Below are 14,406 nucleotides of genomic sequence, written 5' to 3'. Positions count from 1 at the left end.
CAGGCCTTACTTTCCCACTACCGGGAGGGATCTTCCTCTTGCCCTTAATTATATTTACCCTTTTATTCAATATTACTTATTTCCCCAAATTGAATATAAACAGCTTCGTAACAGAGGAATCAAAACCTGGGGGAAGAAAGGAAGGAAAGAAATGTGCTGTTCTTACTTGTGTTCCCTATAGTATTTTGCCCAGCATTATTCACCTAGGAAGGGTCAACTGAATGTTGAATGAAGCAATGTGTTTTGGTTTTGAGTTTATTTTCACATAGTTCAAGCATAATAAAAATGGTTTTCAAAAATAAACATTACTCAAAGCAGAAACTATAGATGTACAACAATGACTGAGTATTAATATTTCTTTGCTGTTTTTATCCGATTTGTTAGGAATTTTTTTAAATTAACTTATTTATTTTAGAGAGAGAGACAAAGAGAGAGAGCTGGGGGGAAGGGCAGAGGGAGAGAGAGAAAGAGAATCTCAAGCAGACTCCCTGCTGAGTGTGGAACCCAATGTGGGGCTTGATCTCGCAACCTTGAGATCATGACATGAGCCGTAATCAAGAGTCAGACGCTTAACCAACTGAACCACCTAGGCGCTCCTAATTTGTTAGGAATTTAAATGGAAACTTAATATCCACTTGGTCCTATTCAATTATGTCTATGGTATGATTAGACGTCAGATACCTCTGATAACTCCTGCTTTGTAAGCTCAGGAAAGTGACCCAGAAAGATTCTAGAATTCCTTAAACAAAACGGAACTGAACTAGTGAAATTCCAGAAATGAACCCACTACCCTCAGAGCATCTCCCCAGCATCCCTGAGCATGGGCAACAGTTACGTCTCTGATTCTAGATACCATATTTCTATTCACATGGCCCAGGACAGAACCAGCCTTTTATCCAGCTCTGTCACACTGCTGACTCATACTAGAACTCACCATCAACTAGAAGCTCCTTTGTCAATAGTCTTACTTTAATAACTACTGTCTTCCATTTCCTACCCTTGTCAGTCATCCTACGATTTGGAGGAAGCTGAAACTAAAACCCTCCCCAGAAAAAATTTAGAGACCACCCCCCCCCAATCCCAGCAGATGTTCTTTCCAGAAATAATATGACTCCTCAATGAAACCTCAGAAGTTCACAGCTCTGCAATTCACTGACACTCTCAGCATCTCATTTGCTCATCTATGCTGTGACATTTGCAAGGATCTAGTTTCAACCTGAAAGAGCAATGCTATACTACGTGAGCCACTCTGAGGAAGCATGTGGCTTCCCAGGAACTAATCAGATTCATCAAAAGAATCTTAAAGGTACAAGTCTAGCTGGAAAGATTCCTTTGTAAGCTTGAGTATGAGTATATCCTGGCCAGGTCTGAGTCACCAGAATGGGCAGTAGGAAGCATGCAGGAAAAACTCCTGATAAAAAAGATTAGACAGAGGCATTGACCCCAATACCTATCACAGTTACCCCAGTCTCCAGATCCTTGCAAAGCAGGAAGATCCAGAAGGGAGAGGAGACATGCACAGAGGGGTGAGCAGCCCTCAGAAAAATGCCCAATGGGCTGAACTATGGGTCAAGAGATAAAGCCAGCTCATCAAGAGCCAATCACCACACAGTTTCTAGAGCAGGAAAAGATGAAACAATTTTCCTTCCACAGTGGGGGCAGCTATGGTGGGCATCTCCCTTTTTGTACTGTTTCTTCCCAGCTTTCGCCAAACTCCTAGATAGGAGATGGGCAGGACAATGAAGGGATTGAGAGAGCTAGTAAATGAAGACTATTTTTAAAGTCTGTAGGTTTGGGAGCTTATTATTATTATTATTATTATTATTGTCTTTCATTGGCATCTTGATTTAGAAATAGCATTGGGGTGCCTGGGTGGCAGAGTCAATTAAGAGTCTGACTCTTCGTTTTGGCTTAGGTCCTGATCTCAGGGTCATGAGATCTGAGCGCAGAGTCTGCTTAAGGTTCTCTCTCCTTTTCCCTCTGCCCCTCCCCGCCCCCCCCCATGCTCTACCCCTCTCTAAAACAAATAAATAAAGCTTTAAAAAGAAGAAGAAGAAGAAGCAGCAGAAGCAGCAACAGCAGCCTAGCACAATGTGAAAAATACTGGTTTCTGGAGTCAGGCAGACTGGGGTCCAAACTCTAGCTATGTGATTTTGGCTGCTTGACTTCTTGGCCTCAGTTTCTTCATCTGATAATATGAGAGAATTCAAGGTGAGTATGTATAAGATGCCTAGGATGTGGTATGCACTCAATAAATGACAGTTCATGGGTGCCTGGGAGGCTCAGTCAGGTAGGCATCTGCCATCAGCTCAAGTCACGATTCCAGGGTCCTGGGATCGAGCCCTGCATTGGGCTCCTTGCTCAGCGGAGAGCCTGTTTCTCCCTCTCCCTCTGCCTGGGCTCTCTCTCTCTCTGTCAAATAAATAAACAAAATCTTTAAAAAAATTTTTTAAAAATAAAAACAAATGATAGCTCATTGCTCTTGAATTCTAAAGGGGTCCCAGCAAAGCCTAAAAGAGTGGAAAGGAAGCAGGGGCTGGCTCTTTGAAGACCTGCCCAAGGAAGAGGAAGATCCATGCTTTTGAGGTTTTTTCAGATTGTTCAATTCAGTTCTCTAAGTTGGGATAACTTCTGGAGAGAAGTTCATTCTACTACGAAACATGGCTAATGGGTAGAAGGAGGAGGATGAGGGGGTCTCCCAAGTAAGACACTTCTGTTCTCTTTCAAATAAGAGCGGAACAACAGCTCCTCAAACAACCTTTTGGCTTCTAAGCAAACAAATTAACTCAGAATGGAGAGTGAGCAGAACTTGATGACATTCATGCAAGATGATAAACTTGCCACAGTGCGTGCAATAAATAGAAATAACGTAGGGGGAAACGGCCATATGTTAGAGAAACTTCAGGAAAATAAACACATTTCTTCACGTGCCTGTGGATGCTTATAAATGTGTCCAGGTTGCTTGTTTATGTTGTCCCCTCATAAACAAAGAGCTGAGCGCTTAACACTTGGTGCCTTCTCTGAGGCAATTTCCACTTTCAACTTTGTAAAATCTGTTTGCATGTGGGTCCCATCAGCCTGTGTAAGACTATGAATTCCACGTCTTCTTCCTTTTTGAACCTTTGGTGAATTGCACACAGTGGGCCCCCACCGACAACTGTTGGAAAGAAATTTAGTAGCTTATCTACAAGCCTAAGATTGATTGTCTGTGTGTCTGTGTGTGTGTGTGTGTGTATATATATATATATATATATATATATATATATATATATATATTTTAAAAACTATATTGTGTTATTACTACCAGCAGGAGTGGCCTGCATGGGGTGGTGGGTGCACTGGCCTAGGGTATATGTGGGCTGTGAAGAATTCATGGAAATTAGGAGGTTGAAAGAGAATGGGGTAGATTTAGAGGCCAGGCCCAAGGGCTCCTCAGATTTGCCTGTGGGGATGCAACCATGGTCAGAGGGGACGGTCAGGGGACAGCATCTCAAAAGCACCGGCCAAAAGGCATATCGGAAGACAATGTTCAGCCAAAATTGGACCTGGTAGCATGAAAGTGGTTACTGGACCTTCTTGATAGGAACTGAGAGTTATGGGGTAGGAATAACTGGTTCCTCTTTAGCAGTCTGACCCAGCCTCAGAAACCCCAGTGGCCTCACTTCCTTGGCTCTGCCTTGTCCCGCCAACCTTCTCCAGGCAACTTTGAGTTAGTAAATGAGAATCCTCTTCTGCCATTTGAAGCCATCACTCAGTCTGCCATTACTGACATTGAAAAGTGAGCTCTGAAGAGGAAAAAGAGTGAGGAATCAGGATCTGTTTTGAAAAAAAAAAAAATGCCTAGAGATCACATATTGGACAAATGCTGAAAAGCAAATTTTCCAAAAAGTTTCTTGGCTTTAAACCCACTGTAAAATAATAATATATGTTCATTACTGACACTTTGAGGGGGGGATGAAAAGTAGAAGGAAGACAAAATACCCATAATCCCACTGCCCACAGACAATTATTGTTACCTTTTTTTCCAGTTTAAGATCAAACTTAAATTCCAGTTTTTTAGTAGAACCAAAATTAATTGCCTCTCTAATATTAGGTTTACTCTTTGGTACTGAACATTTATGCTAAGTGTGAGTAGAGGTGGATTTAAAAAAAATCAAAATGAGTTTACTAAGGAAAAAAACAAATGGGGCCCAGAGCCAATTCTTGGAGCCAAGTTGCTTCTTTCAAAATGTTTTTCAAAGCTGTTAATACTTCCAGATTGTCTGAACATGGCCACCAATAGGAAGAACTTCATAAATGTGGCATCTGGAAATCTATGAAGGTTTTATCTTTCTTCCTGAAGTTCATGGACAGGGGACACATTGAAGGCCACAAGAGATACCTTCAGGTGTGCCAACATTCCTGCACTAAAAAAGAAGACTGGAAGAAATAATGACCTAAATAGACCTCAAGCTCATCCTAGAGTGCAGTAGTATAAACAGTATGGGATTCAACCCTCCATTATCGCAGACCTGCAACTTCCTTCACTGTATAATACCCTGAACTATGGCTCTATCTAATACCAATGTGACATAAAAATGCCTTCGAGTCAACAGAAATGCCAAAAACCACATCTCATGTCAAATCCATAGGGAAAACTAAAATGTATTGCCACCGCAGCAGGGAAATATATTTAAAAGATAAATGCATACAATATTGAGGACAAAGCTCAATAATGGGAAGGACATGCAACTCTGGTATTCATGTTTCATATATAGCCACAGCACAAGAACATTTATCAACTAGCAGGGTTTTAAGTTCAGAAATATCTGCAAGGGATGCTTCCTCTGATGTAGTTTTTTTTTTTTAAATGAATTATTACATAAGAGCAACGGCTGGCAGATGCTTTTCTTATCTTGTAATTATACTTTTAGTTTCACAAACTACGTAGAGAGACAAGCGTCATTTAGAACAGTGGCCACGCTCTCATATGTCTCCGTTCCTTTGCTTACAAGATCTCTTGTCTTGAATGCTCAGCTCATCCCCTGGCAAGCTTGGTTCATACAGCAAGGACTCTGCAAAGCCTTCTCTAACCACCTCCTCTCCCCACCTCAGGAAGACCTGGACATTTCCTCCCGAGTTCCCACAGCATCTTATGCCTACTTCTATCGCCTCACGTCATTCTTACTCAACCACATCTTTTCTAAGCCCCCACTATGTGCCAGGCATTATTCTAGGCACTGGAGGTATAATGATGTCAACACAGGCAGCGTTTCTGGAGTCTATATTCTTGAGGCTTATATTCTAGAGATGAACCCAAGCAATAAGTGTAGAATACGATATAATGCCAAGTAGTGACTGGCGCTGTGAAGAAAAAGTAAAGAGGAATACCCTAAAATTGTGTGTGTGCGTCCACAAAACAGAAAGCATGCTGGTCATCTTCTTAAGAGGCTGTTATTCCGTAGTCCAAATGTAATTAATAAATGTTGATTAGTCAGATGGATGAGTGGATGGTTGGGTAGACAGATGGACAAATGGACAAATGGATGGATGGATGCATTCATGGGCATCCTAAATGTCACAAAGGCATTTCAGAGAGTAAATCCTTAAAGAACATGAAATAATTCTTTCATTTGGGTATGCAAGAGCAACTGTCACAATCTGTCATGACTACCATCACATCATTCTCATATAGTTAGGTCAGGGCTGACATCATCACCACATTCTTGTCCCCGCCCTACCAAAGACTGCTCCAGGCCAACAGAGGCAGTTCAAGCTTCCAGGGGATCCTGTGCTTATTCTGGCCTCTGTGCCTTTCCTCCTGAAGCTCCTTCCACCCGCGATGCTCCTTTTCCTCACATACCAAGCCAAAGTTCTTTTCCTTCACGACCGAGCTCAAGCTTTGCTTCCTCCTTTCCTGACAAGACTGTGCGGCCACGAGAAGCCCCCATGGTATATCTGTGTCACAGCACTTCACCCGTGATTACATGTATTCCTCCTCAGCTGTCTTCGCCAATCTTCAAAGGCAGTCCACAAGGATCCCACCTCCTCCTACCTAAGCCTGCGTGGTCCCCTCTCATATTGAATCAGGGCTGTGAGACAGATAGAAAATAGCAGAGGTGATGGGGTTTGGTTTCTGAGGCTAAGTCATAAAAGGCATTGCAGTTTCTGGTTTGGCCTCTTGAATCACTTGCTCCAAGGAAAGCCAGATACCATATTGTGAGGACCCTCAAGCAGTGCCATGGAGATGCCCATGTGGAGAAGAACCAACCTGCCAGGCATATGAATGAGATACCTTAGAAATACATCCTCCCGCCCCAGTCAAGTCTTCAGATGACTGCAGTTCTGGCAAATATTTTGGCTGTAAGTTCATGAAAGATCCCGAGCAGAACTAACCAAGCTGATCCTGAATTCCTAATCCACAGACACTATGAGAGCTAAGTCATGTCTATCAGGGTTTCAAGCCACTAAATATTGGGTAATTTGTTACAAAGGAAGAAAGAGCTAATACACCAGCTAACAGCTGAGTTCTTTGAAGACAGGAATCATGTCCCTGTTTAGCACCGACGGCAGTGCCTCGCACAGAGCAGGAGTTCCAATCGATAAATGGTTTAAAAAAAAAACCCACAAAACTGACATTTATTGAATCCTGATTATGCCAGGCACTGCCTGGGCACTTTACATCTGTTATCTTATTTAATCTTATAAAATAGGTACTTCTATCCCCATGTTAGCAGCGAGAAAACTGAAGCACAAAGAAATTAAACAACTAGATCAAGGTCACATAGGTGGCAAGGAGTAGAGCCAGGATTTGAACCCAAGAATCTTAATTCAAGATATCATTCTTAGCCATTGTGCTAAATTAATTTCTGGTGATCACCTACTTAGGGAAGAGGACCTATTGAATTCATCTCTGCATCCCTCGTGGAACACAAGGCCTCAACAACAAACATGGAGTAAACGAATGAATGAGCGTGACCAGACATCCCATTCACGCTTGATTACGAATCCTTTCAATAACTGACACAAATGATTTCTTACAGAGTCTTGATATTAACCAGCGCGTGTGTTCCTTCTGGATTAAAATCAAATTCTAAATATAAATTGAATTTCATTCTTGAAAGTCACTGTGAAATTTCACTGAACAACTGCTGTTACCCAATTTCTCTCTGACTCTCTCCCACCTACAGCCCCTACTGTTCTACTGGCATTGTCTCCTCCACCAGCAACCACCCCCATAACAGAGGTCTGAGGACAAAACCAGGGACTCCAAGGAATGGTGCCCTCACCACAGTCCTCCTTGGTTTCCTTCCATCGCCTCCACCTTCCCCTTTGCCCCCAACCCAGCTGAGAACCACCGGGACTCAGGGTCTGGCTACCCCACCTGCTCTGCTGTAGGAGAATTCAGGGCCCACTGCTTATCTCTGCATCTCCAGACCCACTCCTGGCAGGATCAAGAGTGACTCAGTCTTCCGCCATTTACTGTGCATTGCTCTGTGCCAGGCACTGTGTGAGACACATACCTCCAGGAGTTCACAGACCAAGGAGAGTAGGAGGAGAGAACACAGACAGCTGCAAAGCCGTGTGTGTGCATGTAAGAAAGACACCAGGTCCCAGGAGGACACTCAGAGGACACAGCGCCCCACCATCTACACCCTGAACTCATATTTGGAGCAAGCCTAAGTGTTGAAAATCTCTTCTCGGTGCACAGAGTAGTGTATTAATTAGTGAAATATGTTATTTGACAGGCATAATTAGTACATATTCTTTATAAGCTTCAACTTCATTTTAATATCAATACTGCTAGAAGCAAGGGCAATTCATTTTTTAATGAATTAGTTAGAACCACTAATACCTGCAACATGGCAAAACATTCTAAAGGATACAAATAGATATACAATGAGAAGTCAATCTCCTCATCAGACTCCAGACCTCAAGTTCCACCCCTCCCCCGCCAGAAATAATCATTGTTACCAAATACTGGTGCCTCTTTCCAGAAATATCACTGGCTTTATCAATAGACACATTTTGACAAGTGAGAATGCACAGTGCACTCATCTACACCTGTCCTTCTCCATGTAATGACATATCTTTGAGTTCATTCAATAAGAGCACATATATCTCTATCCTTTTTAATGGCTGTATAGGATATTATTATATGAATATAACATAATGAATCAGTCCTCTAAGGATGTTCAGTTAGATTGCCTCCAACGATCTGAAGCAGGTCAATGTTTTCTTTCACACTTAAAAGAACAATAAATAAACAGTATTTCATTCTATTGTGGCAGTTAATAAATAAATTACACCTTTCCAAGATAAATTGATACTGTTTATATTTTCTTCTTTTTGTTTATTTTCTAAGGCCATCTTTAACATATAAGGCCAATAATCTCAGGTATCACTGATCTTGTCTAATTTCATATTTTACCTAGAAACCCCATGGGTACAAAACTAAGAACCTAAGAGGCTTCTTTCCTAGGTACCATGTTGTTACCAAGCAGAAACGCATTATCCACGTATACGTGATCTGACCACTGGCTTACAGTGCCTCTCCAAAGCTGGTACCAGCTCCATTTCCTCTTTTAAGAAAGTGAGGAAACCAGCCACATCATAAGCGACATTTTCTCATCAAGAATAGAGACATAAATTAAATATGTCATAGGGGTTAATTATCTAGGGGGTCTTATACACTCTTCTGGGTCTGTGAATAAAGCTGCATTTCAATGTATTTGGCTTCCTTTTCAATTCTATGGGTTTTAAGTATTAAAACCATCATTCTTAGAAAGATCCATAAAATTCACCAGACTGCCAAAGGGGCCCATGGCACCAAAAAAAAAGGGTAAGACTCTCTGACTACTAGTGAATTCCAGTCAATTGAGGGGGGAGGGGTGCCAAGCAAAATCAACTACTTTAAGAAATGCAACATCTTATCCATTTACTGTTCACACCTCTGAAAATTTCCTGACATATTTCATTAGCAGGAGCTGTTTTGAAAGCACGTAAAAGAGGCTCAATAAACCGAGCTCATTTACTGGTTCTTAATTTGATAATTTAAGACATTTCTTAGAAAAATAGCTTTCTCTCAAATAGCGTTTGACTCCAAAACAGACCACTGGATGATCAGAATCTCTCACATCCATTTTATTATCAGATGTGTTAATCATTTCTTTAAGAAAAAAAATTTTTTTGTTCAGTTTTTCTTTTCTCTCCATGCTTCCAATTTTAAAAGGTATGGATTTGTTTGAACTCTTGAAGACACTAATTACTTGTTACTCCTTGACCTTTCTATATCCCTGATAAAAATGAGGCAAAATATTCCGTGAATAATAACATGACTTTAAAATGCAGTTTAATTGTAGAGAAGAGTTGTATTCGTGCCTTATAAGATTGCTCTCACGTATCACTAAAAGTCATTTTCAATCTCACACATATCTTAACAAATCACATAAGGACAACTGCTCTGAACCCAAACTCAAGGACTTTTCTACCATGCTGTCCTCACCCCTGAATCAACCAACCACTTAATAACGAGGTGGTTTCATTCACCTGATAGTGGGTAGAGTCATCTTACAACACAGTGATGGAAGGATTAAAATACACAAATATATAAAGAGATGCAGGATCGAGCCCCGTGCATGGGTCACTGTGAATATTTTTAAAATGATAGTATTCACCACCATCTGAAATTATCTTAGGTATTTATTTGTTTCCTTGCTCTACCCCACTGAAATGTAAGCTCTGTGAGAGATGGGATCTTACTGTTTTGCCGATTCGCTACTGTGTTGCAAACATCTAAAATACTGCCTAACACCTTTGTTTCTGCAACGAGCTGGGTGAAGAAGACTCTTCTAATACAAATCAATGGAAAAAAGGGATAAAATGCATTTAAAAATCTGGTTTAGGGGAGCCTGGGTGGCTCAGTTGGTTAAGCATCTGCCTTTGGCTCAAGTCCTGATCCCAGGGTCTGGGATCAAGAGCCCATGTCAGGCTCCCTGCTCAGTGGGGAGTTTGCTTCTCCCTCTCCCTCTGCCCCAACCCCCTCCTCATGTGCGAGCATGCGAGCGCTCTCTCTTTCTCTCTCTCTCTCAAATAAATAAAATCTTTTTTTAAAAATCTGGTTTAACAGATGGTTGAGGTCTCAATAAACGGAAAGGGTTAGAAGCCAGAAACTAGAAGAAAGAGTAATTTTACTGTGTAATGCAAAGCTAGCATTTGCCCCAAGGACATCAGTTGACCCAGGAGCCTGGGTTTTTGCAAAGTGCTTTGGTTTGTGGACCTGAGGACAAAGCCTAGGGCTTGATCGTGGTGATAGACCAGATCGATTAACCCTTTCCAAAATGCCACACTGCTCAAATGCAAACAACCTTAGAGAATGAGGCAGGAAAAAAAAAAAACCCTGTCCTTTAGAAGGAGACTTATTATCTATCCTGGCCTCAGTGAGGCAGAAAAAAAGTTATCTCCTAAGAATCACTAACCAAAAGGCTACACTCTTTCACATATGTGTAGGGCCAGAATGCACGCTACCAGTGTGGCTTGGAAGAATCATTAACAACCACCACTGAGCTGAAAATGTGATTAAAGTAGCCCTTGGTTGTCATTACCCGTGGCTGGAACAAAAGCAAATCCTTTCTCTCTGGAGAAGGACACTTTGAACACAGGACTCTTATAATTCCCATAGAAAAAGATTCAAGGAACATGAGCTCACAGTTAAAAAACAAAAACAAAAAACCACTAGGGATGCCTGAGTGGCTCAGTCAGTTAAGCGTCTGCCTTCGGCTCAAGTCATGATCCTGGAGTCCTGGGATCGAGTCCCATGTTGGGCTCCCTGCTCAGTGGGGAACCTCCTTCTCCCTCTGCCTGCCGCTCCCCCTGCTTGTGCTCGCTCTGTCTGTGTCTCTCTGTCAAATAAATAGAATCTAAAAAAAAAAAAAACACTAAAAATAAGAGTAAGCAAGCCACTATGAGTGAGAATTATCAGAAAAGTGGAGATATGGCAACGATCAGGTACAGAATATAAAATAAGTTTAACATATATAAAGAAATAATAGAGGTGATTAAAGATACGATGAATAACTGAGTAAGCAATTTTTAAAAAGAGCCAAATAGAATTTCTAAAATAGAAAATATGATAACGAAAACCAAAAAACAGGTAAGTAGCATATTAGACACAGCCAAAGACAGAATGTATTAACCTTAAGACAGATTTGAGGAAATTACCCAGAATACAGCCCAGAAAGACTGTTAAAATACATTTAAAAAGCTAAGTAATATGAAGGACAAAGTGAGAAGGTTTAACATATGTCTAATCAGATTTCCGGAAAGGAGAAAAATAAGCTGACCGAGGTAGAAGTAATATACAAATAAATAAGGGCTAACAATTTAATTAATTAAAGACATGAATTCTCAGACTGAAGACATACACTAAATCCCAAGCAGAATAAATAAAGAGAAATCAATATCTAGACATCAAAAATTCCAACACTTAGTGAAACTGAAGAAACCAAAATCAGAGAGTAACAGCAGTCAGAGATAAGACAGATCACTGACAAAGACTGAACTGACTTCTCTGCATCAAGAATGAAAGTAAAATGACATCTTCAAAGAGCTGAGAGAAAATAACTGTCAATCAGGAATAAGCAAAACTATCTCTCAAAACAAGGGTGAGGTAAAGACATTTTCCAGCAAATAGAAATGTACAGAGGTCATCACTAATATATCCTCACTAAAGGAATTTTAAAAGAATGTATAGTTAACCCTTGAACATCATGGGGGTTTAGGGTTGCCGACCCTCCGCTTTGCCAACAATCTGCGTATAATTTTTGACTTCCCAAAAATCTAACTACTGAGAGCCAGAAGCCTCACCAATACCATAAACAGTCGATTACCACATATTTTGTATGTTATACATATTACATACTGAATTCTTACAATAAAGTAAGCTAAAGAAAAAGTTATTAAGAAGATCATAAGGAAGAGGGGCACCTGGGTGGCTCAGTTGGCTAAGCGTCCGCCTTCGTGAGCTCAGGTCATGATCTTGGGGTCCTGGGATCGAGTCCCGCATCAGGCACCCTGATCAGTGGGGAGTCTGCCTCTCCCTCTCCTCTGCCCCTCTCCCCTTTCCCCATTCCGCCCCCCTCGTGTGTGTACTCTCTCTCTCCAATAAATAAATAAAATCTTAAAAAAAAAAAAAAACTCAAAACAGGCATACTAAAACAAAAAAGATCGTAAGGGGGAGAGAATACATTTACAGTACCATACTGATTTATCAAAGAAAATCTGTGTTACTGTAAGTAGACCTGCCCAGTTCAAACCCATGTTGTTCAAGGGTCAACTATACTCAGGAAGAAGGAAAGTAACTCAGAAGAAAGATCTGAAATGTCAGAAGGAATATTTAAGCAGTTAAGTGTAAAAGTTTATTTGGACAAATCTTCTCTCTTTGAGTCCATCTTTTGAGCTGGAGACTGGTGCAAACCATGCTAGCTAGAAAGGGGAGGCTAGCTGGGGCTTATGACTCACAAATGGGACAAACTGGACATGACTAACCATGAATTGCCCAACTAAGAAATGTTGGATATAACTTATTCTTTCATTTTCATGCAAAAATTCACCATAATATAAGAGAATTCTACATGCAAATAAAATCAAACTCCTAGGTGTAAACACCAAAACTTAAATTTTCAAAGAAAAGTGTATTTCACCAAACCGTGAGATTATCATTAGGCCCTCTCTTGTTCTATAATTTCCACCTCCGTTCTGGGACTTGTGATCTCACAAATGAATGACACATGGTGATTGGGATTGCTCAGGCCCACAAATTAAGCCAGGTAGATTTTCCTTCTCGGGAGTAGGACCCATTTCAGATAGGGAGAGAAAATGGAAGAGTCAGAAATGTAGCCAGTTCAGAGAGAAGGGCTATGTGGAGACTTTTTTTTTTTTTTTTAGCTCTAAATCACTAACTGACCAGAACATGTTCAGAAATGACCAGTTCCCAGCATCTGATGGATCTGATGGGCCTGTGCAAAACAAGAATCACCATTTCAAAGAGCCTCAAGGTTACCTCTCAGGGGATCTTCCAATCCCTGCACTTTGCTCACAGAGATGCTGAAAGGGGAAAAGGGCAACAGAAGAATGCTTCTCACCCTGGAAATGGTGCTTTCAGAAGCTAGGGCAAAGTAATGAGTGCCTTCCAACTAAAAGTGGCGACCCCTACACACATCTCTGAGTGATGTTTCTGGAACTAAATCCAGATAAAATAAGGATAAGGAGATAAAATAAAAAGCTGGGATAAAACCCAGGAATGGACCGCTAGGGGCGCCTGGGCGGCACAGCAGTTAAGCGTCTGCCTTCGGCTCAGGGCGTGATCCCGGTGTTACGGGATCGAGCTCCATGTCAGGCTCCTCCACTATGAGCCTGCTTCTTCCTCTCCCACTCCCCCTGCTTGTGTTCCCTCTCTCGCTGGCTGTCTCTATCTCTGTCAAATAAATAAATAAAATCTTTAAAAAAAAAAAAAAACCAGGAATGGAATGGGACCTTAAGTCTGTGCCTAAACTGGTGGCCAGCTTGACTGTTGCCAGTCGGTTTAGTAAAGCCAATGGAATCGATAAACCACCAGCTTAACTGGTTTTCCCTCCAGAAATGACCAGGAATTTGACTCAACTCACCAAATCTCTGTCCAAAAGAAAAAAATCAAGAGAGGAAAAAAGATCTGCACAGTTGGACACCAACAGTTGGCCAACCATGGAAAATCAGGGACAGGGACAGCGCAAGGGAGAGTGGCCTGGATGGGGCTAAAGAGGGTTAAGCAGGTGGTAGGGGGCCAGCCAGACATGCCGGGTTCAGAAAGGAACCCATGATGCAAAGCAGGACCAGGAAAGAGGCCCCTTTATCCATTCTGGGCATAACCATGAAAGGTGGGGGATGGATGCTTCCTGAAACAGTAAGATCTGGTCACTACAGGTGCGGGAGGTAGGTGGGAAAGAGCAGGCAGGGTGAAGGTCTTTACAACAAGCAGCTCAAGGCTGGTAAAGGCAGGCCTTACTGTAGGAGGTGGGGGGGATTTGTAGAAATTCTTCTTGATCATGGGCTTTCTATGTGGCATGCATGGACAAGCACTTCTCATCCTTCCAACCACCCTGTGAGGTACAAAGTATAATTTCCATTTTACGAAGGAGGAAAGGTTCAGAGAGGTGATGCCGTGCATCTCTTTCATAAGTAGCAGAGTCATGATTCAAACCCAGAACATGCCAACGGTTGCTATGACTCCATACCTCCTTGTCCAGGGCCCTTCAGTCTCCTTCAGCGCTGCATCCCCTGTGATCATGCTGCTTCAATACAAACCCTTTTCTCTTCCGTCATCTCTTGACTCATTTATTCTTTTTTAATCTTGGCTAAGAGGAGGTTTTTCAATTCACATCCACGAAAGAC

General features: G+C 41.6%; 1 protein-coding gene across 1 annotated transcript in view; it reads right to left on the bottom strand.

Annotated features, from left to right (window-relative positions):
* KIAA1549L (KIAA1549 like) overlaps positions 1-14,302 on the bottom strand; it is a 204,236-nt gene extending 189,934 nt beyond the window's left edge. The window contains exons 1-2 of the mRNA XM_057317592.1: positions 14,250-14,302; positions 13,040-13,083 (exon numbers count right to left, since the gene is read on the bottom strand). Of these exons, the coding sequence (XP_057173575.1) occupies positions 13,040-13,083; positions 14,250-14,302 (97 nt within the window). The remainder of the gene's footprint in view (positions 1-13,039; positions 13,084-14,249) is intronic.
* Positions 14,303-14,406: the final 104 nt, after the last annotated feature.

The sequence above is a fragment of the Ursus arctos genome, unplaced genomic scaffold (genome assembly GCF_023065955.2).
Source record: "Ursus arctos isolate Adak ecotype North America unplaced genomic scaffold, UrsArc2.0 scaffold_23, whole genome shotgun sequence".
NCBI classification, from domain to species: domain Eukaryota; kingdom Metazoa; phylum Chordata; class Mammalia; order Carnivora; family Ursidae; genus Ursus; species Ursus arctos.
Note: the sequence above shows the minus strand (reverse complement) of the source record. Positions and strands in the feature narration are given on the sequence as shown.